Genomic DNA, 25,418 nt, shown 5'->3' on the forward strand with positions numbered 1-25,418 from the left:
TGGTCTAGAGAGTAAGTTCCAGGACAGCCAGGGCTACACAGAGAAACCCTGTCTCGAAAAAAACAAAAAACAAAAACCTAACATGTCGTTAAAGTTTTTTTTTAATTTGCAACCTTCTAATAAATATTTAGTATTGAAATAGCATTTGTAATTACTGATTAAATAACAGAAAACTGAAGATGAATTATCAAAGAAGTAGGAAGAAACCCCAAGACTGAATACTACAAAAAAGCATACCCAACAGTAAAACAAGCTGCATAAAAGCCCATTGCCAAAGAAGATCTCTTGAATTTACAGTTTTCAAAGCCACAGCTATCTTTGTGATAGCAGTTTAAAGGGTAAGTGTTAGGAGCCAAAGTCCAGGAACAATGGGCTGCAGATTGAGTACAAGATGAGAAAATTAAGAATTTATCAATTTATTTAGTATTTTATGTGTATGAGTATTTTGCCTTTCAGAAGAGTCTATAAGACAGTGTTTGATTAGCTAAATATAGACTTACAGACAGCTATAAGCCACCATGTTGATTCTGGAAACAGAACTCTGGTTCTCTGGAAAGTGAGACAGTCTAAGCAATCTCCAGCCTCTCTAACTGAACTCTTTCCTACCTTCAAGACAAACGAATGTTGGGTACAGTAGAAGAAATGAGATCCAGAGCATGAACAGAGAAAAATACTTAAAGTTTAACCTCACAGGAAAAGAAGCCAAAAATTTCAAATCATAATTTCTCCTATGAAATAAGAAAATGATTTGACGGCAAGAATATTAGAAAACTAAGAAAACTGATAAGTGAAAATATAAATAAGACAATTCAGGGTTGATGTAGTAGCACCTATATAAAACCCAGGTAGAAAAAGAAAGATGAACAGTTTAAGGCCAGTCTGGGCTACACAGGAAAAGAACAGGTGTGAAAAAAACTCTGCTAATTAAGACCAAAGTCTACCATTGACCAAAGCCCTTCTGGGTGCATAATGGAGGACTTCTTTCATTACCAGAGTTTCTACTTCTCTGACCTTGTCAGGGAGTTCTAAGCCTACACATACACCTTTACCTAAGGAATGTCACTTGGCCACAAGTAGTTTGTAGGATAAATTTCCTTTCTTCTGACAAAACCTGCTCAGGCAGCACCAGTGATTCCTGAAATGCTTCCCCATGTTAATGAGGCATTCAAGGTACTCTAAGACCCTCAGCCAAAGACCACTGCCCATCCTGCATGTCCCTATCCTTAGTCTCCCCAAGCTTTATAAGCCTTCAATCACCCTAAGTAAAGTTGATCTGCCTACTGACAAGCAGTTCAGGTGTGGCCCTCCAACATATGTATTCACAGGGCTTCTGAACCCACTGTTCAACTTCTCTGCTCCCACTGCCCTTGTGGACCAAATTGGCTGGCAATCCATGAGAGCAGACCCACAAGCAGGTGTAACTTGAAAGAAGAAAAACAAAATGAAACAAACAACAACAACAAATGGCAATGATTACTAGTGAAAACCACTAAAACCTAAGATTTTATAAAAACACACCCTTCATCGTTTTTCTCTAATGGGCTTCATCTCCTTACAGCAGATGGAGCCCATTAGAGAAAAACGAAACTGATCAAAACACAGAGAGCAAGTGGCCACCCCCAACTAATGTATCTACAATGTTTAACTCCTACATCTAAGGATCAGGAACCATTGCTAAAGAGCAGGTAAAAAGACTAAGAGTTATAGAAAAAGAGTTTGCTGTGAGATTTTTGTGTCCTAGAAATGTTTAAAAAAAAAAAAGCTAAAGCCATTTGTTAAGTATTGTCAAGAACACTGCCTAAACAAGGATGACACCAACAAACATACTAACATAAAAGGAGGAATCTCACTAGGTCCCACCCACAGACAAAGAACTACAGGCAGCTAAGGAATGCTGAGAGTGGGAGTGGGAGAAAACAAAAACCTTCCTAGGAAGAGGTCCAAATGGGCTACCCAATACCAAGTGTTAGCCCTTAAACCACATAAGTAACATTACTCAGACTGAGCAAGATGTGTTTATACATTTAGGAATACTCCGGGGGTAGGGTGGACAAAGAAATAAAAGCCATAAATTTAAGAGAGCAAGGTGAGAACATGGAAAGGACTGGAGGGAAGAAGGGGAGTGGAAAATGACGTAATTATACTTTAATCTCAAAAAAAAAAGTATAGGACCACCAATCTACTCCTCTGGTTTTCACAGAACTTGGTTAAGACAGAGATAAAAGTGTTGGTAGAAAAAATTTACAAGAAATACTGACCAAAATATGACAGTAAAGATTTATCACAATGTATAATGATTTAATCAGCTATGAACTTTATACTTAGAGGGAAGTAAAGATTAAAGGTCAGATTGGGCAGCGGTGGCTCACGCCTTTAATCCCAGCACTTGGGAGGCAGGGGCAGGTGAATTTCTGAGTTCGAGGCCAGCCTGGTCTACAGAGTGAGTTCCAGGACAGCCAGGGCTACACAGAGAAACTCTTTAGTCTAAAAAAACAAAACAACAAAAAAAGATTAAAGGTCAGGGGAAAGGTAGAAGAATGTACAGAGATGCTGACAAGCCTGGAAAGTACTATATTTTAGAATAGTTAAATGAGGAAAACTGGGCATGGTGGTGCACATTTGTAACCCTACAAAACTCAGAAGGAGGAGGCAAAAAGACCAGAAGGTCAAGACTATTTTCAGCTACACAATGAGGTGTATTTCACAAATCCAGAAGCAAAAGAAACTAAGTCACATGGGCCAAGAATTTTTCAATCAAGCATAAATCCAGAGAAGGAAAAATAACAAAACAGCAGAAACCACAAAATATTTGTAAAATATAAATAAATAAAATGTTTGTACAACTGTACATGCAAGCACAGACTCTCACATATTCAACTTGAGTTACAGTACCTCTTGTCAGGAAATGTTTTCCTAAGACTTCTTACAAGAAGAACCATTTAGTCATTTAAATATTTGTTCAACACACATTTAATAGAACCTTTCTGTGTTCCAGGTCCTAAGATGCTCTCAAGACACTCAGCCTCAGAAGGAAAAATTTAATGTTGTAGGGCTGGATAATGGCTCAGCTGAGTTTGAGTTCCAGCACCCATTTGTCAGTTCACAACTTCTGTTCCAGGTGATCCAGTGCCCTCTTTGTCTTCAATAAGTACCAGGCAGACAAGTGATACAAGTGATGATACATGCAAGCAAAATACTCACATATATGCATACACATGCGCGCACACATACATTTTTAAAAATCAGTTATCTGCTGGGCACGGTGGCAAACACCTTTACTATCAGGAAACTCAGGAAGCAGAGGCAGGAAGATCTCTATGAGTTAGAGGCCAGCCTGGTCTATGCAGTGAATTCCAAGTCAGGATTACATATAGAGTCTATATCAAAGATCTAAACAAATAAAAAAGCACACTGTGCTTGTGGGTAAAATGCAATTTGCAGTGAACTCTCTATGATTTTATGATCATTTTACATGCATGCATGTCTGCTGGCCAGAAGAGGGTGTCTGGTCCCCTGGCTGGAGATAATTGTGAGCCTCCATAAGGGTGATAGGAATAAAACCTGGCTCCCTGAAAGAGCAGCTAGCGCTCTTAATTGTTGAGCCATTTCTCTGGTCCATCTACTTTAGTTTTTAATCTCAATTCTCGATTTAAAAAAAAAAGAAAAGGTTGTACTCCATTGGAATTTCCTAAATGATGACTGCGTTTTGTTCTACTGAGACTCTGAATGAAAATTAAATACCATGAAGACTATGCAAAGATCAGAAACAGAGAACTTTCCACCCCACTGCCCAGGCTACAATCTTGTTGCTAATCAATCATGCTTTTATGAATGCTTTCATAAGAATCCTTCAACTAAGAATTCAGAGAGCTTCTAGGGGCTAAACATATGGCAATGACTGAAGGTTGATGAGTCCAGAAAAGGCATGAAAGAAAGTTGCATGGTTGTTTCTGTTAAAGAGGCTTGGCTCTGAGGGTTGTGACAAGAAAAGGTTGGCTAGACTGAGAAGGCAGCTATCTATCCTATCTTGCCCATTAGGATCACAGTGTTGGGATTTTAAAGGAAAGGACAACAGTAGTGAACCATAAATTATGCATTTGCCTAGAAATCTGAGTAAGACTATGGTTCTGGGGCATTTCTGCTTTCACAGTGTTCTGCTCCACTACCAGAGAAACAATCATTTCTATTCTAAGCATGAGATGACTGCCTACAGGAAGCTGTAAAGAGAAATAACTCAAAGAGAACAGATTAAGGGGACAAGATGAAGTTAGTAAAGAAAACAACTGTGTCCTCCTTCTTTAAATTCCCAATTTTAAAGGCAATTCTGGTATATCCCACATACTTCACACTCTTTATGTGGCTATACATCTCTAGCCACTGCTACTCCTTTATAATAGACGGGTTAACAAATATTTCCCTGAGTTCTCTGAGCCATGCTAGCTAATTATCAAATCTAAAGAAGGGGTCAGGAGAACCACAGCCAGTGACTCAGAAGCACACATAAAATAATCTGGGAGCTCTCATTTCAGCCATTGAAGCTAGGTTCACAACCAACATAACCTTGGGCTTGAAACTTGCTTTTGAAAAATGGAAGTATTAGATAAAGCCTTGGCCTGTGATATTAAAGGCTAATTTCAAGTGGTATTTGATTTGAGGTGAAGTTGAACTGTAGTACACTCAGCTGCTTTCTGCTAGAAAATGTCTTAGTATATAGGAAAAAAAAAATCCTACAAATCAAGTATCAAAACTGTTCTATTTGTAGTGAGTATGAAAAAGATAGTTTATAGGTATTTTGGTATCTGGTTGATAGATTTCAATATAATATTCACATTAAAAACTTTTCTATATATAAATAACTCATCCTAAAACTTAAATGGGAAAGGAACTAGAATACTAAAAACTTTCGAAATACAAGAAAAGAAATAAAGAACTACTCAACCTAGGATTACTAATATCTGACATCAGTAATGAAGGCAGTATGGTAGTGACAGGACAGTCCATTAGAACAACAGAGCACAACAGAGAGAATCCAGAAGTAAGCCATGACAAATACAATAATTGACTTTTTACAAACAAAGAAATGGTATTCAAAACAATATCAGCTTCTCAATAAATTATGCCACAACTACACATCCATAGGCTAAAAATAGGCTAATGATTACCCCTTGTACTGTATGCAAATTATTTCAAATTGGATCAAAGGTTTAGATGTAAACTATAAATCTATACAGGTTTTTTATCAAATCACAGCCATCCTGTTTGGGTTTCAGTCTGAAATGTCCCTTTCACAGGCTTATTTTACTTAACAGGACTGGGCTGGCAGAAAGAGGTCACTAGGGTCATCATTTTAAGGTTCTATCAACCCCTGGTTTCAACTGAGGAATCAGCCTCCGAGTCCACTGCTATGTAAACAAGCTACAACCTCATGTTCCTATCACCAAAAACTGAGCCACGTCCAGCCATGCCTTCAGAATCACCAAGACAGACTGAAATTCCTCTGAATCCATGAGCCAAAATAAAATTCTCCTCCATTCATGTTTTGTCCTGAATGGTATTTACTGTTACATTGGTACAGACCTCCTTCCATTCATTCTGGTAGAAATTAGCAAATTGACTAGAAAAATAATGTGAAAATAAGACATGCTGGTATACATCTGTAATACATAAGTATTTAGGAGGAGGCAGTATTACTGAGTTCGGGGTTATCCTCAGACACACAGCAAATTTTACACTAGCCTTAGCTAAGAGAGTCTGGGGACGGGGGTGGGGGTGGGGTGTAACAAAAAAAGTAAAAATCACATGAAAACAAAAGGAAGCAGAACAACCAAACCAACTTTGAAAAAGAACAAAGCTAGATCTCTTATGCTATGCAACATCCAGACGTACTTAAATGCTCCACTATATAATTCCATTCTATCATCAATAGAAACAGAATAATGTTATAGAAATAGGCTGAGAATCCATTTTTTCACAGAGGTGCAAAGTAACTCAACAAAAGAACAGTCCAGTGGCAGAAGGTAGCTGTGATGGTTTGCATACACTTGGCCCAGGGAGTGGCCCTATTAGAAGGTGTGGCCCTACTGGAGTAGGTATGCCACTGTAGGTGTGGGCTATAAGACCCTCATCCTAGCTGCCTGGAAGTCAGTATCTACTAATAGGCTTCAGATGAAGATGTTGAACTCTCAGCTCCTCCTGCACCATGCCTGCCTGGATGCTGCCTGTCTTGACGATAATGGCCTGAACCTCTGAACCTATAAACCAGCCCCAATTAAATGTTGTTCTTTATAAGAGTTTCCTTGGTCATGGTGTCTGTTCACAGCAGTAAAGCCCTAACTAAGACAATAGCTCAAATGATAATGAATGATTGTCTAGGATGCAGGAAGCCCTAGGTTCCAACCCAGCATCACATAAAATAGAGCCTGTGATTCCAACACATGGGAGATAGATACAGAAGAAATCAAAAAGCCAAGGTCACTCACTCCCTGCTGGATATTGAGCCTGGTCTACAAGAGAGAGAGGGGAAGCTGAATAGGCTGAAAGAAAATGAGCATAAACAAAAGAAACAGTACTTTCAACAGTTTTAGAACAGATAACCACATTAAAAAAAATATAAACTAAATCCATGCTTCATGTTAAATATAAAAATTAATTCAAAATATAAAATCATAACAATACTAGAAAAAATACAAGAGAACATTTCTACAATCTTGATTAAGCAAGGACTTTTTTTAAAAAAGATTTATTTGTTTTATGTATATGAGTACACTGTAGCTGTACAGATGGTTGTGAGCCATCATGTGGTTGCTGGGAATTGAACTCAGGACCTCTGCTCATTCCAGTCCCACTCAGTCTGCCCCAAAGATTTATTTATTATTATATGTAAGTACATTGTAGCTGTTTTCAGACACACCAGAAGAGGGCATGAGATCTCATTACAGATGGTTGTGAGCCACCATGTGGTTGCTGGGACCTTAACTCAGGGCCTTCAGAAGAACAGTCAGTGCTCTTAACTACTGAGCCATCTCTCCAGCCCAATCAAGACATTTCTGATACATCAAAAGCACAAACCCAGAAAGAAAAAAAAGCTATATATTTGATTTGAAAGTTGGAGAGTTTCAAGGGGCTAGAGAGATGGCTCAGCAGTTAAAAGCATTTACAGGGGACCCAGGTTTGATTAGCATTAACATGGAGGCTTCAAACCACCTGTAACTCCAATTCCAGAGACTCCGACATCCTCTGCTGGCCTCTGTGGACAGCTGGATTTGTAAGTGGTACACAGAGATGCATGCAGGCAAAACACGTGTATGAAGTAAATCTTTCAGAAAATTTTAAAAAGGAAAAACAGGGTGGAGTGATAAACTAACTGAAGGGGGCATGTAAAGAGGGTAATACAGGAGGTGGGGTCAAGGAGAGCTATGTAGAACTCAGAATGCTTGAAAAAGCTATAAAAATATTTTATAGGCTTAATTAAAAATACATATATAGGTCGTGTTCTTAGTAACTTAGTAAGAGGTTATAATAAAATAAACCTCTTGCTTTTGTATCAATCTGCATCTCAGTGTCTCACTCGGGAGGGGGATGTGACATCTTGAAGTAAACACCACTGACCAAGGGTCAGGATCTAACGCTTTGTCCAGGATTCTAGGAGGAACCTCATCCCACCCCTCCTCCATCCCGAGCTACCACAGACTAGACTGATCTCAACCAGCACCAACTTCTGTTTGTCAGTGTTTGTCTCTCTGTCTTTTGCTTTCACTTTTGGCTTGGGAGAACAGTGTTGACTAGAAAGCCTCTGGTCTGCTGCGGTCAATTGCAGCAGGCAGATGTGCCTTAGGCAGGAGCCAAGTCTTGCTATAAGCTGGTTTCTGTGCTCACACAAAGGGTGAACTATTTCTAATTGTGCCCATGGAAGGGACAAACTATCTGAGTGTTGATTGTCTTTATCTGTGTTTATTGGTGTTGGTTATCTCGTTCTATGTTCTTGGACTTGGATTGATGATGTTTTTGGACATCGGACAGACTAAATCTACCCCGTTAAACATCCTAGTTAACCACTGGAGGAAAAAACTTGTCAGCACTAGTAAAGAAGGGAAAGTTAGTTACTCTCTGCTTCTCCGAATGGCCCACCTTCAGAGTAGGGTGTCCACTGGTAAGGACCTTTGACTTGGAGATGATCAAAGCAGAAGAGAAAAGTCTTTAGGCCAGGATCCCTTGGCCACCCAGACCAAGTGCCCTATACAGTTACCTGGAAGAATCTAGTAGAGGACCCCTCCTTCCTTCATGGATAAAAGCCTTTCTCTCCCCAAGACCCACCTCACAGGTTCTGGCTGTCAGGAAGATGGAAACACAGGAGGAGGGGTCCAGACCTGAGAACAAGTTGATTCTCCAAGTCCCTTCAACAGTGGACCTGTTACTCCAACACCTTCCTCCTCCTCCTCCATATCCCCCTAACCTTGTCCCCATGGCCCTCCAGCACTGGCTTCAGGATCCTCAGTCCATAAGGAACCAGGGCCATTGTACCCCCCCCTTTACCAGAGGGAGGAGCGGGAGGAGCCCCTAAGTTCCTAGTCCCACCATGGGGACCCAAAGTCTGAGAGACACCTCCCCTAATACCAAGGTGGTCAACACCCTCCTTTTTCAGATAACCCCAAGGGGCTGATTAATCTCTTTGAGACTCTTATTTACTCATCAGCACACCTGGGATGATATCCAACAATTCATGAGAGTGCTCTTCATGACCGAAGAGTGAAAGAGAAGGAAGCCAGAAAGAATGCCCTCTCAGACATGGGGGCACCATCGACTGAACAAGCTGTTTTCAGTTGACAATGGGTTTCCCCTGATTAGACCTGACTGAGACTTGAATAGGGCAGAAGGTAAGGGGGACATGAAGGTCTACTGCCAGGCTCCACTGGCAGGTCTCAAGGGGACTGCACACAACCCACAAATTTGACCAAAGTAAAGTGAGGTTAGACATGGATCAGATGGGTCGCCTGCTGCCTTTCTAGAGTGACTCATGGAGACATTCCATCGGTATATACCTCATGACCCCAGCAGCAAGGAGCACAAAACTACTGTGACCATGGCTTCTATAGACCAGGCTAGTAGAGAGAGGCTAGAGGGACTTCAGGATAAGTTGTTGAAGGATTTAGTGCAGATTGCTGAGAAAGTCTACCATAACAGGGAAACAGAGGAGAAGGAGTAGAGAAAGAGAAAGATGAAAGGGAGATGAAAAAAAGAAAGAAAAAGATATAAGGAAGGAATTTACAGAGAATCTTGGCTACATGATTAGGGAAAGCAGAGAAGAGACTTCAACCAAAGAGAGACAGAAAACCCCTTGAAAAGGACTATTGTGCTTATTGTAAGGAGAGGGGCCACTGGGCCTGAGACTGCCCTAACAAACAGAAGCCAGGGGTGGGAAATCCCAGGCCTTGGAAAAAACTCCCCAAAATGGCAAAGGTGTTAGCCCTGGGGTAAGACAGCGACTAGGGAGGATGGGTTCAGACCCCCTCCCCAAACCCAGGGTAATGAGAGTGGAGGGGAAACCCTTGGTAAACACAGGAGCTCAATACTCAGTCCTCATTCAAGCCAAGAGCCCCATTTCCAAGAAAAGAATCTTGGATCCAAGGAGCCACTAGCACCAAAATGTATTCGTGGACTACAGTGGACCTAGGGATGGGTCAGGTATCCCATTAATTTAGGGTCACCCCAGACTGTCCCTACCCTCTGTTGGGGCAAGACTTACTCTCCAAGATGGGGGCACAGATATACTTCCTGGCTGACAGGCCACAAATAACTGGCCCAAAAGGAGAGCCCATGGGTGGAGGAAAGACTTCTCCAACTGACCCCTGCCAGGAGCCGAGGCAACTTGCTTTATAGACTGTAGCATTTTTCTCCATGCTGGTCAGAGATAAGCAGGTGCTGCCAGGGTGGATGGCACAAATGTCATCTGGGCAGAACCTCAACACCCCCACCCCAAGCCGGCAAGTCAGCACAGAAAGTGGAGCTAATTGCCCTCACCAAATCCTTGGAAGCCAGCAAGAAAATTAATATTGACATGGAGAGCAGATAGGCCTTTTCCACAGCCCATGTCCACGGGGCTGTATACCAAGAGAGAGGACTGCTCAAATCAGAGAGAAAAGAATAAAAAACAAACAGGAAATCTTGGATATCTTGAATACCCAGAAAAAGTTTTATTCATTGCCCAGGACATCAAAAAGGAAGAGATTGAGTGATGCAGGGCAATAACCAGGCAGATCAAGAGGCTCAAGAAGTGGCTATGCAGGAGCCTATCCCGGTTATAGACCTGAAACACACTCTGAGGAACGGTACTGCACTAAATAATGGCCTCACTTAAAATATGTGAAAGAAGAAAGGACTCAGATTGCTAGCCACCCTACCAACTACTGCCTAGAGAAGGAAGGGCAGTGGCAGAAACAAGAAGGAAAAACTATACTCCCCAGGAAACAAGCTGAGGGTTTACTTGAGCAAATGCATAGATGGACCCATTTAGGGGATAAAAAGCTTGTCCAAGCAGCTAAAAGATCTAAAGTATATATAATGGACCTCAGGTTTTGGGCCACAAAGATGTAGAACAGTGTAAGGTATGCTAATAAGTGAATGCTTATGCAGCCAAGAGTAAACAGAGCAAAAACACCTAGGGGAGAATGGTCTGGAGTATATTGGGAGGTCAATTTTACATTAGTTAAGCCAGGGAAAATACAGTTACAAATACCTTCTAGTGTTCATAGATACTTTCTCTGGATGGGTTGAGGCTTTCCCCACCAAGCAAGAAACAGCTAAGAAGATATTAGAGGAAATTTTCCAGAGGTTCAGAGTGCCCAAGGTAATTGGCTTGGACAACAGTTCGGCTTCTACCTCCAAGGTAAGTCAGGAATTGTCAGAGATATTGGGGACTAATTGGAAACTCCATTGTGTGTACTGTCCACAGAGATCAGGGCAGGTAGAGAGAATGAATAGAACCCTAAAAGAGACCTTAACTAAATTATCCTTGGACACTGGCACTGACTGGGTGGTGCTCCTTCCCCTGGCCCTGTTCTGAGTCCAGAACACCTACTACCATTTTAGCCTGACCCCTTTTGAGATCCTATATGGGAACCCCACTCCCTTGACCTCAGGTCTTGACGCCGCCCCCCCACCCCAGAGTGACTTTTCAGGCTGACTGGGGTCTTATGGCTCAATTACAAGCATTCCAGGTCAGACACCAGGAATTGTGGCTTAAACTTAGTGCCCTGTATAACACAAGTACTCCACTTTCTGTGCTGACTGGCCAGAACACAAGAGGTTCCACACTAGTACCAAGTTGGAGATTGGGTATATGTTAAGAGGCATTGTGCTGAAAACTTGGAAGCAAAGTGGAAAGGGCAGTTCCTGGTGTTGTTGGTCACCCGACTTCTGAACTTGCAGGTAAGATCCTACTGCTGAAGATACCACAAACACTGGCCACAGGATATGGAAGAATCAGACTGGAACTAAAGTAGTAACCTCCATCCTGAGGACTAGCTATCATATAGTATTTGGAGAAGACTATCAGTCAAGTCTGTGTACTATAATGACCAGCTCAGTACGATATGACCAAAGGTACAAATGTGGTACTATTATCTTAGGGATAAGGAATAGCTGTCTAATTAGATGTAGGATCCTCTCGATTACAAGGTAATTCATGCTTGGTACTGTGCTACTACATGTTGGCTGGAAAAGTTACATACAGGCCCTTTAAAAGAACCTATTACTACCATTTCCTAAACCAATATAATTTCTAACAATATTCTAAAAAACTCATCTAAATACACAGATAAGTATACCTCTCATCCTCATAAAGGAAGCTTACTTTTGTAACAGACATGTTACGGAGACCCACAACTAGTTAAATACAAAGAATAAGTTAGATAGGAATTCACTCTACTTGGTACAACTACAACATAACCTCTACACCCAGGAAAGAAACCAGGAAACATTAAAATATTTAATAAGATGTCTATACAATTACTTGTGCCTATATATCATTCTTCCCTCCTCTCTTCCACCTTTATATCTAGATAACCTTTTGTCTTAGGAAAGCTTTTACTGATGTGGATAGACACCATGACCAAGGCAACTCTTATAAAGACAACATTTAATTGGGGCTAGTTTATAGTTTCAGAGGTTCAGTCCATTATCATCAGGGTGTGAGCATGGCATTGTCTAGGCAGCCATGGTACATGAGGGTCTGAGAGTTCCACATCTTCATCTGAAGGTCACTAGAAGACTGGCTCCCATGTGGTTAGGAGGAGGGTCTCATTGCCTACCCCCACAATAATACACTTCCTCCAAGGACACACCTCTTCCAAAAAGGACACACCTAATAGTGTCACTCCCTGGCCCAAGCATATTCAAACCACCACACCTCTGATACTTACATATTATTAATTTGCATTTCTATTGGGTTTTATATAAATGGAATTATATTCTATACTATTTTCACCTGCCTTCTTTTATTTGGCATATATTTTGAGGATTTTTCAAGTTGTTGCCTATAACAATAGATTCCTTTTTATTGCTGATATTGTTACTGTGTAGGTCTTATTTAGGCAGCCATATTGATTTTTTTAATTACTATATGTATATGGTGTTTTGCCTACATGTATATCTGTGTACCACATGCATATGTGTTCTTGGGGGCCAGAAGTGGGCTCTAGATCCCTATGAATTAGAGTTAAAGATGATTGTGAGTTACCATGTGGGTGTGAGTTATTGAACCCAGGACCTCTGGTAGAGCAGGCAGTGAGTGCTCTTAGCTGAGCCATCTCTCCAGTCTCAAGGTAACTGTTGTTTAGGATACATGAGTATATCATTCCTGTCATGTCATGACTAAGACCCTCAGAGCCTACCTGTCCCAGTTCCAAGAAAGACAACATATTTCTAAACCAACTGTCTACTCTTCAATCACTCCTATGCAATAACATATAATCTAAAGCCCTAATAATGGATGACAGGGAGGGGGCAATGAACAGAATGTAAAGTAAATAAGTTAAAAAAAATTAAAACAAAAAAACAAAAACAAAAACAAAAAAAAAAACAAAGGTTTCTGCTGCTTCTGAATAGCTGAAAATACTGAGGCTTGGCTTACAGAAAGATAAGAGTATTTCTGATGCTAGGGTCCTGTTTCCCAATTGGTTCTTGATCTATAAGTAAAGAAAGCCATGGGACAATTACTGGACAGAAGGAATAGGCAGGACTTCAAAGACCCTGAAGGAAAAGGATATGCAAGGGAGGAAGAGAGGGTCCATCATGCTTTGGACAGGGAAAAACCAAGCAGCCATGTAAGGTCTCCAGAAGAGCAGTTGGGCTGTGGCCGCTCCTATAGTCAGAGATGTTTAGCATAGAGTAGATTCAACTGACCAACTAAAGTTAGGGCAAGTGGGAAGAGCAGAGCTAAAAGTAATGATAAGGGTGTGTTTTCCAGGCAGGAGATAGTTTTGTCCAGCAATTGTGCCAAGAAGGCAAGTTGAAAATGAACAACCTTGTATGTGTGCTTTATTTGTAGATGCAAGGGAAGCTGGGTAGGGGCTGGTAGCACAGCCCACTCCCAGAGCTTAGGCAAGGTAGCAGAAAGCTACACATACCACAGGCAGTCCATGTCTTATGTGGAGGGTGCATCCCAACTCACAAGAACAGAAACTCCTACACTCAAGATTCTTCGAAAGCTTACCTTACCCAGTTCTCTATCAGCTTGTCTATTTGAATTCTTAAATTACCCTTTATAATAAACCAGACAATATGAATTTCCCTGGGTTCTGTAAACACAGCATATTAATCAAGCCTAACCAGTCAGTCATGAAAATGCACACTTGTGGGCTGTTGAGATGGCTCAGTGGATAAGAGCACTGACTGCTCTTCTGAAGGTCCTGACTTCAAATCCCAGCAACCACGTGGTGGCTCACAACCATCCGTAATAAGATCTGATGCCCTCTTCTGGTACATCTGAAGACAGCAACATTGTACTTATTTATAATAATAAATCTTTTTTAAGAAATGCAAACTTGTAGCCAATCAGTCAGAAATTACAGGTATCCAGGCAGGCAACTAGTACCTGAAATAGAGACACCCACTGCAGTATTAATGGGATTGAGCCTTGAAAATGTGGAATCACATTGTCTAAGACCACAGAAGTAGTCTATGTTGTGATATGTAGTAGGAGAAACTAAAATGAGCTTTCCTTTAGTAACTTCACATTAAGGGAAAAAATTGAAAATAACATGATTTCCAAAATATTCAGTATGTATCTGTCAAACAAAAGTTCTACCTATGAAACTATATTTCCAATCCCACTGCTGTTTTTGGTTTTTGTTGTTGTTGTTTTGGAGGTGTGGGGGTTAATTTTAATCAATATTTCTTACAAAATCTATCATGAAGAATCCTTTATTCAACAAGTTGATAAAGTGATGATTAGAAAAATGAGAACTGAGCTGTGAGATCTGTATCATCACACCAGTCTGGTAAGGATACATCAAAGTGACCTTTCCATGTGGACATCACACATCAAACTGAAGGGCTGGAGAATTTTAGAATTTTAAAATAAGAGCATTTAATAGAAATGTGTCAGTAGGAATGTATAATGTATAACCTTTACCTAAAAGGGCATGGGAAACCTGTAAAGAGTCAAGAATGTAGACTAGTCAGTTCCAGGAACTTGGCTAACTCAGAGCCTCAGGGCTCTGGTTCCCGATACCTGCCCCTCCTGACTGATCCACAATGAGGGCGGAACTAAGAATGAAGGTCTACTGGCTCATGAGGCTCTCCACCCTACCGACCGATGGATGAAGATTACATTCCTAGAAGGAATATGTTCCCCTCCCTAACTGACTGAATACCTTGGGTTAGGTCCCTCTGAAATTCTCCACTGTTTTTTGTTATGTTTCCTTGGTAACCTCCTCACCTCCCTAGTTTGTGATTTTTCCCTTTAAATACCCCTTACTCCTTGTAGTCTGGGTCGAACTCCTCTGGCCTGCAAGGTTACGTACGCCTGCAAGGTTACGAGATCGACCCGGTACCAGCCTATCCCAAATAAACCTCGTGTGCTTGCAGCAAGATCGGTCTCTCGTGAGTTATTGGGTGGTCATGTCATCCTAAGACTTGAGTGAGGGTCTCCTGAGCTCCAGGGTCTTTTAAAACAACTTTGATAAACTCTATCAGACACAACACACACCTAATGCTTATCCTAAAAGTTCTTTACTCCTTTTAGTAAATATAAAATTATTATTGTAACTAGAAACACAACAATGGAAAAACATACTCTACAAATGATCATACCTATAAGAAAGGGCAATGTCTTCTCAAAAAAGGATGAGTGAAAATAGCTCAAGTTTAGGTAAAGGTACTTGTTATCAACCCTGATGATGATCTATGTTTGATCCCCAAGACCCACACACTGGAAGAAAAAAATCAATTCTTTTTGTTGTTGTTGTTATTTTTTCAAAACAGGGTTTCTCTGTGTAGCCCTGGCTATCCTGGAACTCACTCTGTAGACCAGGCTGGCCTCGAACTCAGAAATCCACCTGCCTCTGCCTCCCAAGTGCTGGGATTAAAGGCGTGCACCACCACCACCACCACCACCCGGTAAAAAGAACCAATTCTTACAAGCCCTCTTGGAATCCTGGGACTTCCATAAAAGTATGATGGCACATGCGCGTGCGCGCTCTCGTGTGTGTGTGTGTGTGTGTGTGTGTGTGTGTGTGTGTGTGTGTGTGTGTGTGTGTGTGTGTGCGCGCGCGCATTCACAGGCCCGCCCACACCTCCCCAAACAAACAAGTATAATTTTGGAAAATACACAAGAAAACAGAAAAAAAAAACCTTATTTTACAGTTAAGAAAGTTTTAATCTTCATTCCAATTCAAATTGGCAGTTTCTGACAGACCTTGGTCTTCTAACTTCTCATCAAGGTCTTTGTACTATAAATCCACTCTGCAGCCCTGGCTGACTCTCAGATCCGTTGACCTGCCTTTGCCACTGCAGCTACCCCCACAACATCTGGCCTCTGTTACACATCTTTAACACTACATTTTAACAGTATGTTTTTTGGTGTGCTTGTTTTGTTTTGTTTTTCCTAAACAGGGTCTAAATAGTCCTGACTGTATTAGAACTCACTACATAAACCAGGCTGGTCTTAAAATCACAAAGATCCACCTGCCTCAGCCTCCCAAGTGCTGGGATTAAAAGAGTATGCCACCATGCCTGGCAAAAGTATATACTTTTTTTTAAAAATGGTATCTTTTTATCTATCCCTAGGAACAGATAAAAATATAAATATACAATTATTTATAATGTATACTGGTAACCACTAATTAGAATCATAGTTTCTACACACACACACTCAACAAGTCCCTTTCACTATATACTTGAAATATTAGATGAGAGAGATGTCCAAACACGTCTTCATAAACTCATTATGTCATTGGTTCTAAACTTTTCTAATGCTTCAACCCTTTAATATAGTTCCTTATGTTATAGTAACCCCAAAGCATAAAATCATTTCTTTGCTACTTCATACAAAACTATAATCCTGCTATTATTATGAATATAATGTAAATATCTGATAAGCAGGATATCTGATATGTGACCCCCACAAAGGGGTCAAGACATGAAGCTTGAAAACTGCTGTATTATAGATGGCCTAAAAATTGAAGTATTTGTTTCATTAAAGGCTTTTGCTTACCAGTTTTCTAGACTCTAATTAAGTCTACCTTTTGACAAGTTACTGTCCAGATAATTATAGCCAGAACAATTCTTGATTGCTTTTAGGTACTTTATAGGTCTAGTAATTTTGTTTTGAAACAGAGTCTTATGTATCCCAGCCTGGTCTCAAACTATATGGCTGAGGATGACCCCAAAATTCTGATTCCCCTACCTTATCTCCTGAGTGCAGGAATACAAACATATTCTACTACAAAATGGTTAAATAGCAGACAACACAAGTCTTTGAGCATGCTAGATAATGTTGAGGTTTGGTCTACTGTTACATATTGTAGTGCTAAATTCTTTATCCCAAGATCTAGTTGCCTCAAGACAGGGAATTTTCTCATAAGCCAGCTTTTGTTGTGCAAGCCTTGTCCCACAATTTAGAACAATTGGCTGAAAAAAGATGCCTATAGCCGGGAAGAAGAGAGATAGGTGGGGGGTCTTGTGCTTGAGGCAGAGAGGCAGAGAGGCAGAGAGGCAGAGAGGCAGAGAGGCAGAGAGGCAGAGAGAGAGAGAGAAAGAGAGAGAGAAAGAGAGAGAGAGAGAGAGAGAGAGAGAGAGAGAGAGAGAGAGAGAGAGAGAGAGAGAGAGAGAACAGGAGGAGCCATGGGGTAAGCGGATCCTGAGCACAGACCAATGAGAGCCAGCCTGCTGGAGTAGGAGTGGTCCAGGCAGAACAAAGCAATGGTATCTCCTGGTTAATGACAGGGAAGTAGACAAAATAGCATAGAGAACTGATACCTGCCCAGCTCTAACGCTTTAAAGCTTATTATAAATCTAAAGGTTTTATGCCTTTTATTTGGAAACTAAATTATCTAAGGTGAAGGAGAAACCTCCCCCCCAAATAATATTTACCACAAGGACTCCACTAACCAAGTTAGATCCCCAGCCACCTTTTAGTCACTTTTAAATTCATGATCAACATATAATTTTTATAAATGTTACATTTTATCACTTTGAAATTGAATGTTTACTCTATATAATCTTGTTATAACCTAAAAACTCTCTAGAAGATGGGTTCTATATATAATGACTCTAACAAATTCTCATTTAGATTTTTTCAGATATAACAGCCAGAGCAGGAAACACATTGAAGTAAATTTCAGTACGCAATAGGAAAGCAGAAAGAAGCCTAATACAAACCAGTAAATGTGCTACCAAGCATAAATGTCCAACTGGAAGACTTTATGCACTAGAGTGAAAAGCAAGTAAATAACTAAGGAGAGAGCCAGAGAAAACATAAGGCAGACTGCTAGAGAAAACAATGAACTCTTCCCTTGAGGCACCCACCTAGGGCTGAATACAAAATTTCCCAGTGATATTAAAATCAGAGGACTGTTCAAATTCTTTCTATAATATGCCACATACTGGGCTAAAGAGAGGGCTCAGCACATAACAGCACTTGTTGCTTTTGCAGAAAACCTGGGTTCAATTCCCAGCACCCACACAGTGGTCCACAACCATCTGTAATTCCAGTTCCAAGAGGTAAAAAATTATCTTCTGACCTCTCCAAGCACCAGACACACATTTGGTATCATTCATATATGTGTGTGTGTGTGTATGTATGTATGTATGTATGTATGCATGTATGTATGTATGTGTGTATGTATGCATGTACACACCTATACATATACACACATACATATATGTGTATATATGTATATACCTATACATATATACACATATATATAGATATATCTGCAGGCAAACAGTTATACACATAAAATAAAAATATCTAAAAGAAAGCCCAGCATGTACACATCTTTAATCCCAGCTCCTAGCCCTAGGAAACAGAGGCAAGTGGATCTGAGTTCGAGGTCAACCTCATCTACAAAGTGAGTTCCAGAACAGCCAGTGCTACACAGAAAAATTCAGGCCCAAAAAACAAAAACAAAAATCTAAAAAAAAAAAACTTTTAAATACCATATACGTATAACCAACCACATCCCTCCATATACTTCAAATACGCTCTCAAGTACTTAGGTCTACTATAATATAATGCTATATAAGCATATATTATTGTGTTGCTTGTAGAATAAAAACAAAACAAAAACAAAATATCTACACTGTTAAGCAGAGACAAAATCAAAGCCAACAATACAAATAGATAAGAACAGGGTGTGCCCCAGGACTAATTAATCACTTCACTCAAGTGACTTTAGAATTTAAGGTAGTGCTTGGTTTGCAGGAAATTGAAGTTTAACATCTTAAAACTTCCTGGATTGTAGGGGTGACCTTTTGGAGCAATGAAAAGATGGCCTTTATATTATTCAAATGCTAATTTTTATACTGAAGAGATCTGATTACAGGGTAGACTTTGGTTTTGTTATTTTGTTTTTTGGTTTTTGTTTTTTTTTCCTGAGACAAGGTTTCTCTGTGTAGCCTTGGTTATCCTGGAACTCACTCTATAGACCAGGCTGGCCTCGAACTCAAAAATCTGCCTGCCTCTGCCTCCCAAGTGCTGGGATTAAAGGTGTGCACTGCCACCACTGCAGGGCTTGGTTTTGTTATTCTAATTGCCCAGCACCAGCATCTCATTTTATAAAATATACTTCCATTACCTTCTGATTGGTTTAGTAAAAAGCTGATAGCCAGGGGCTGGAGAGATGGCTCAGCAGTTAAGAGCACAGACTGCTCTTCCAGAGGTCCTGAGTTCAATTCCTAGCAACCACATGGTGGCTCACAACCATCTGTAATGGGATCTGATGCCCTCTTCTGGTGTGTCTGAAGACAGCAATGGTGTACTTACATACATAAAATAAATAAATAAATAAATAATATTTAAAAAAAAAAAAAAAGCTGATAGTCCATAGCAAAGGAGGAGAGAATAGGCAGGACTTCCAGCAGACACAGGAACTCTGGAAAAAAGGAGGCTGGAGAACTCACAGCTAGACATGCAGGGGCAGAGGAAGAGGCTGGAGAACTCACCAGCTGGACATGCAGGACTAAGGTATTGAGGAGAACTAACTGATGTGTTGGAGCTGTGGGTCATGTCAGAACATACCACACTAGGCCCAAACAGTTCCACCTGTAAGAGGTTTAATTGAGAGGGAGAGAGGGGGTAGTGGCGCAGAAAGAGAGGAGGGGGAGAGAGAGAAAGATGGAGGAATGTTACCCATATATTTAAATATATATATGGGTTGTGACATAGCAGCCACAGGTAAAGGTGGGAGGTGAGCCCAAAGGATTCTGGGACTATGGTGGCTGTTGCCCTGGCAACAGGTCTGTGGACCCGCCCATGCATCGCCACAGGCTTTGGATGTCCTGATGCTAACAACTAACACTAATGGCTAAGTGGACATAGATTAGTATAAATAAGTCAATTTAAGTATAAGAGCTAGTTGGAAACAAGCCTATGATAAAGCCAAGCTTTCGTAATTAATAAAAGGTTTCTGTGCCCTAATATGGAATCTGATGGGCCAAGAAACTCATTGTGTTATAGTGGAATTTTCTAAAATATTTTTTTTCTCCTAAATTCAACTGGTAGGATTCAGAACTTATGAATTCAGAAAACCAACTATAACAAGAACCAAGTCAATGTAAAATAAATAAGTGAAGTAAGTTAGAGTTCTCAGTTTTTAAAATGAGCAAAGAATTCAGACACTTCTTCAAAGAAGATATAAAATGTCCAACAGGCACATAAAAAGATGATTTACATTGTTAGTTATTATGGAGATGAGTAAAATAACAAAATACTACTTTACTCTATCTTTACTCTTTACCAGTCAAAATGATAGCTAAAAATGACAAAACATATAAAGAAACCAAAATTCTTCAAATAATTAAAGGTAGTTAACATATAAATGGAATTCCTCGTTTATATGTGTGTGTGTACATATACACATGCACACACGTGCAAGACAAATAAAAACACACGTTCTCATTTAAATCTATACGTCTATTTCACAGAAACATTATTTATTAATTGTAAGTAGGTGGAAACAGATCAAGCACCTAGCAAACAATAAATATAAAAATGTCTATATAAAAGAATATTACGCCAGGTAGTGGTGGCACATGCCTTTAATCCCAGCACTTGGGAGGCAGAGGCAGGTGGATTTCTGAGTTTGAGGCCAGCCTGGTCTACAGAGTGAGTTCCAGGACAGCCAGGACTACGCAGAGAAACCCTGTCTCGAAAAAAAAAAAAAAAAGAATATTGCTTAGAAACAAACATTAAATACTGACATATCCAATATGAATGAACCTTAAAAAACATTTGAAGTGGAAAAAAAAGCCAATCATAAAGACCACATATCATGTGATTAAATTTATATGATAAGAATCAAAACCATAAACTGAATACACAGAATGGGCAAACCTATAGTTGTAGGAAATGCACCTGTGGCTGCCCAGGACTAGGGAATTGACATGTGAGGAGGTGATATAAAAAGGCTGCAGGTGGTTCTTTCTAAAGTAATAAATATGTTATAAATAAAAAAATATACTTTAGATGGATGAGCAGTATAGTGTAAATTATGTATGAATATGTTCTACTTACAAAAACCATAATTCAGAAACATAGTGATCACTCCATTTTGGGAGTTCTGAATTCACAGGGATACCAGGAAAACTCGGGTGGTACCAGGAAATCCTTTAATCCATAAATTATCATTCTACCTGATGCAGGAACTCTTCTTTCATCTACCCAAACTTCCCAGGACAAGCAATGTAGCAAGCTTTCTACTCCATGCTTATTGACCCAAAAGGCTTATTCTAAGACACAGATGAATAATACCACATTTTAAAAGACCAACTTTTCTGTTGTTGTATCTTCAAAATTACTAGTATGCATTGTCCTAAAGGACAGAGAGAATACTAGGAGATTAGTGAGGCATCAATGGTTATTTGGTGGCAGAGGGTAGAGAGTAAAATTCTTAAGCTTATAAAAGACCTGCTTAGCATACAAAGACTAGATAAAGAGAAGGCAGGCTGGGTTTAAGACTCAATGGTTAAGATCAATTTCTGTTTTCCAGGGAACCTGAACTCAGTTCTTGGCACACACTTCAGCAGCTCCTACCACCTTGAACTCCAGATTCATGGCATCTGATACCCTCTTCTGACCTCCAGTGGTACCCCAGTCCCACACAAAAATAAATAAAATTTTAAAAAGGACAGAGCCCGTTCTTTCCTCCACTACATATTTAGGGGTCCAGTATTTGCCAGAGCAGTACACAGAAGCAATAGCCAGGTATGGTGGTGCATGCCATTTATCCTGGCTCGAGGATGGCAGAGGTTAGCCTAGTCTACTGAGCCAGTTTCAGGACAGCCAGGGCTACACACAGAAACCTTGTCTCCAAAAACAAACAAACAAAAAGATTACAAACATAATCAATTATTCTCTTGATAATCACTAGTCAGTGTTACAAGATATAAAGTACAAGTTATAAAGAAGCCAGAACATATTTAATTAGAATTTCAATCTTGTTCACTTTAAGAAATTACTAGAATTTTAAAATTGATTAAAGAACAAATATCAATAATAAATGAGGATCAAAGATTCGTTTGGCAATCCCAAATCTTTAAACTTACCAAGCCAGCTGTAAGGGAAGGTGCGGACTGTCCAAGGGATTGGTTTCTCATTCGAACCAGGTTCGATGCTTCTCCTGTAGACTGCCAAGTTACCTGTCCCACACTGCTGTGTATACTGCTGGACAAAGGGAGCAGCTGCTTACCTTCCAACAAAAGGCAGAGAACAGTCATGTAATTATATGTTGACAAATGAATGAAAAGATACAAATGCAATGCTATCAGGTGGACAAAATAATATTGACACAAAACAAAAGGGTTTCATGCTTATCCATGTAAGACAGGGCCAAATTAAATGTCTTGATGATGAGAAGTGGGATCCTAAAGTGAGTTAAGCATATTCAGCCTCAATAATATTCACAACCATGCTAAATCTCTCACCATAACACTTAAACTAGCAGTCATAAGAGTTTTTTTCCTAAGGATTATTATCCTACCTAAGTACAATAAGCAGAAGAAACACTATTCAAAATGAGTCTGAGCCTTATGGTTTTATAGACAAATACTGAAGCTGTACTATTCTCACCAGATTCAATGTGCTCAGTCCAGGTTTACGAACTACATTAATTGCATGGAAATATAAGTGAAAGTCAAGGTAGACAAAGTACTGCAAACAAGAGTTCAAGGCCAGCTTGGGCCTCATAGCAAGCACCAAGCCGGTCAGGATAATACAGTAAGATCCTATCTCAGGGGTGGGGAGGTGCAAAAGTCGCCTATGAATACTAAGCGCCTAGAATTGCAATGGTTTTTGAAAGGGATGTACCAGTTCCATTTCCCCCTTTTCTTCACCTCCTTCATACTACTATTAACCACAATCAATGTAACTGTTAAATTTATTTCCTTTACGAGACATCTGATGGCTTTCCCGGTGTTTAAAAATTCTAAAATTCGCCTGGCAATGGTGGCACACGCCTTTCACCCCAGCACTTGGGAGGCAGAGGCAGGTGGATTTCTGAGTTCGAGGCCAGCCTGGTCTACAAAGTGAGTTCCGGGACAGCCAAGGATATACAGAGAAACCCTGTCTCAAAAAAAAAAAAAAAAAAAAAAAAAAAAAAAAAAAAAAAAAAAAAAAGAGCAAGTGCTCTTAACTGCTACACCGTCTGTCCAACACCAGTTTTACTTTGTTTTTCTTTTTACATTTCTTTGTTTCTTTCTTTGTATATTTTTGGTTTTTCGAGATAGAGTTTCTCTGTGTGGCTCTGGCTGTCTTGGAAGTCACTCTGTAGACTAGACTGGTCTCAGACTCAAAACTCTGCCTGCTTCTGCCTCCCAAGGGCTGAGATTAAAAGTGTGTGCCCCTACCACACTGCTTGTTTTTCCTTTTTAATCCTTAATTCAAAACTCTATTTACAAGAATACTGAAATGGCTCAAGGGGTAAAAGCACTTGTAGCCAAGCCTGATAACATCAGCGATCCTCCAGATCAGTGTGAAAGAGAGACCCGACTCCTAAAAACTGTCCTCTGGTCTCCACATGCACATACACTACTGTATACACCCATACACCCATACAGTTACACAAATCAGTACGTTTTTTTAAAAGTTCAATTTGTCATGGACAATCAGAAAATAATCCTGTTCTTAAAAGATAAGCAGAGTTCTATAAAAAATAAGAGCAGAAACCGCAAAATGAAAATGACAGCACAAGGCTGGAGAGATGGCTCAGCGGTTAAGAGCACCAGGTGCTGCCCAGGAAGTCCTAAGTTCAATTCCCTGCAACTACATGGTGGCTCACAACATAATCTATAATGGCATCTGATGCTCTCTTCTGTCATGTGGGCATATGTGCAAATAAAATGTTCATACATACATCAATAAACAAACTTTTAAAAAAATGACAGCACAATAATGAAAAGATAAAGCCAAGGGGAACATGACCAAAAAGGAACTGAAAGAAATGACAACTGTTTACTACTGGGGGAAGAAGCACACAGCAGGACTTTTTTTCTCTACTGCTTTTCTCTATTGGCCATGCTTTCTTTTTCATCGCCTACTAATTGATTAAAATTACTGAATCTTAATTGTCTCAACCTGGACTAAGACTTCTTTTATAACTTTGTATATTGGATTTTATAATTGTCTTTTTTTTACAGGAGCCAGGAAGATAATTATGGAATTTTGCACAGTAGCAGAGCACTTGGCTAGCATATACAAGACCCTGGGTTTTTCTATCATGAGTAAGGGGTGGGAGCAGGGGTGGAGGTGGGGAGTGGGGAGGTAAGGGTGATAAGAAAAGGATGTGAAATCTACAAAGTTGTAAAAGGAGCAAAAAATCATCCTGGAGTAGCCAAGAGTACAAGTTAGCTAACAACTATCTATGCTGTTCAGGTGGCTAGCATTCAGAGAATCTATGATGTAGTAGAAAGAAAACAGAGTTTCCTACAGTATTCTGTAGGAACATATCAAACAAGAGGCTATCAAAGATAACAACTCAATTGATATATTCTTTATATTAACAACACAATCCCACAATTATCCCCATCCCCACTTTTGGGTCTAGAGGTTGAACCCAGGTTCTATGCGTGCTAAGCACATTACGGACCACATAATAATATACCCATTTCCCATATTCCATTAAAAAAACAAGTCTGATGTTTACCTGACAAAGAACTGGCCAGGCTTCCTCTCCGTAACTTACAGTCATCCTGACTAAGTTGTCGCTGGAGTTTAGCTTTTCCAGTTGGTGAAAATATGTCAGGATTACTAAGCTTCCTGAAGAGCAGGGGACTAAGTCCAGTGACCATATCCTTCAATGAAAAAGAAGTGAAATATGAATTTTTAGTAAATTTTCTAACGAACTTTATATTTAACATCCATACAACATTCACTGCAATTAAAAAGTATCATTAGAGCTGGATACAGAGATGACTCATCAGTTAAGAACATTAGCTGGACTGGAGAGATGCCTCAGCAGTTAAGAGCACTGACTGCTCTTCCGAAGGTCCTGAGTTTAAATCCCAGCAACCACATGGTGGCTCACCCGTAATGAGATCTAAAACCCTCTTCTGGAGTGTCTGAAATACACTAAGCTACAGTATACTTATATATAATAAATAAATAAATCTTTAAAAGAAAAAAAAAAGAAATTAGCCTTTCTTTAAAAAACAAAACAAAACAAAAAAGAACACTGGCTGCAATTCCAGAAAACCAGGGTTCAATT

The 25,418-nt window shown here is 39.9% G+C and overlaps 1 protein-coding gene across 7 annotated transcripts in view; it reads right to left on the bottom strand.

Moving 5' to 3' along the window:
• The window catches only part of Mast2 (microtubule associated serine/threonine kinase 2), a 144,908-nt gene that overhangs the window by 90,133 nt on the left and 29,357 nt on the right, over positions 1 to 25,418 (bottom strand). For all 7 annotated transcript variants that reach the window (XM_031378275.1, XM_031378272.1, XM_031378274.1 and 4 more), the window contains exons 2-3: positions 24,858 to 25,005; positions 22,264 to 22,406 (exon numbers count right to left, since the gene is read on the bottom strand). In XM_031378275.1, coding sequence (XP_031234135.1) covers positions 22,264 to 22,406; positions 24,858 to 25,005 — 291 coding nt within the window. The remainder of the gene's footprint in view (positions 1 to 22,263; positions 22,407 to 24,857; positions 25,006 to 25,418) is intronic.

Source organism: Mastomys coucha, unplaced genomic scaffold, assembly GCF_008632895.1.
Source record: "Mastomys coucha isolate ucsf_1 unplaced genomic scaffold, UCSF_Mcou_1 pScaffold18, whole genome shotgun sequence".
NCBI lineage: Eukaryota > Metazoa > Chordata > Mammalia > Rodentia > Muridae > Mastomys > Mastomys coucha.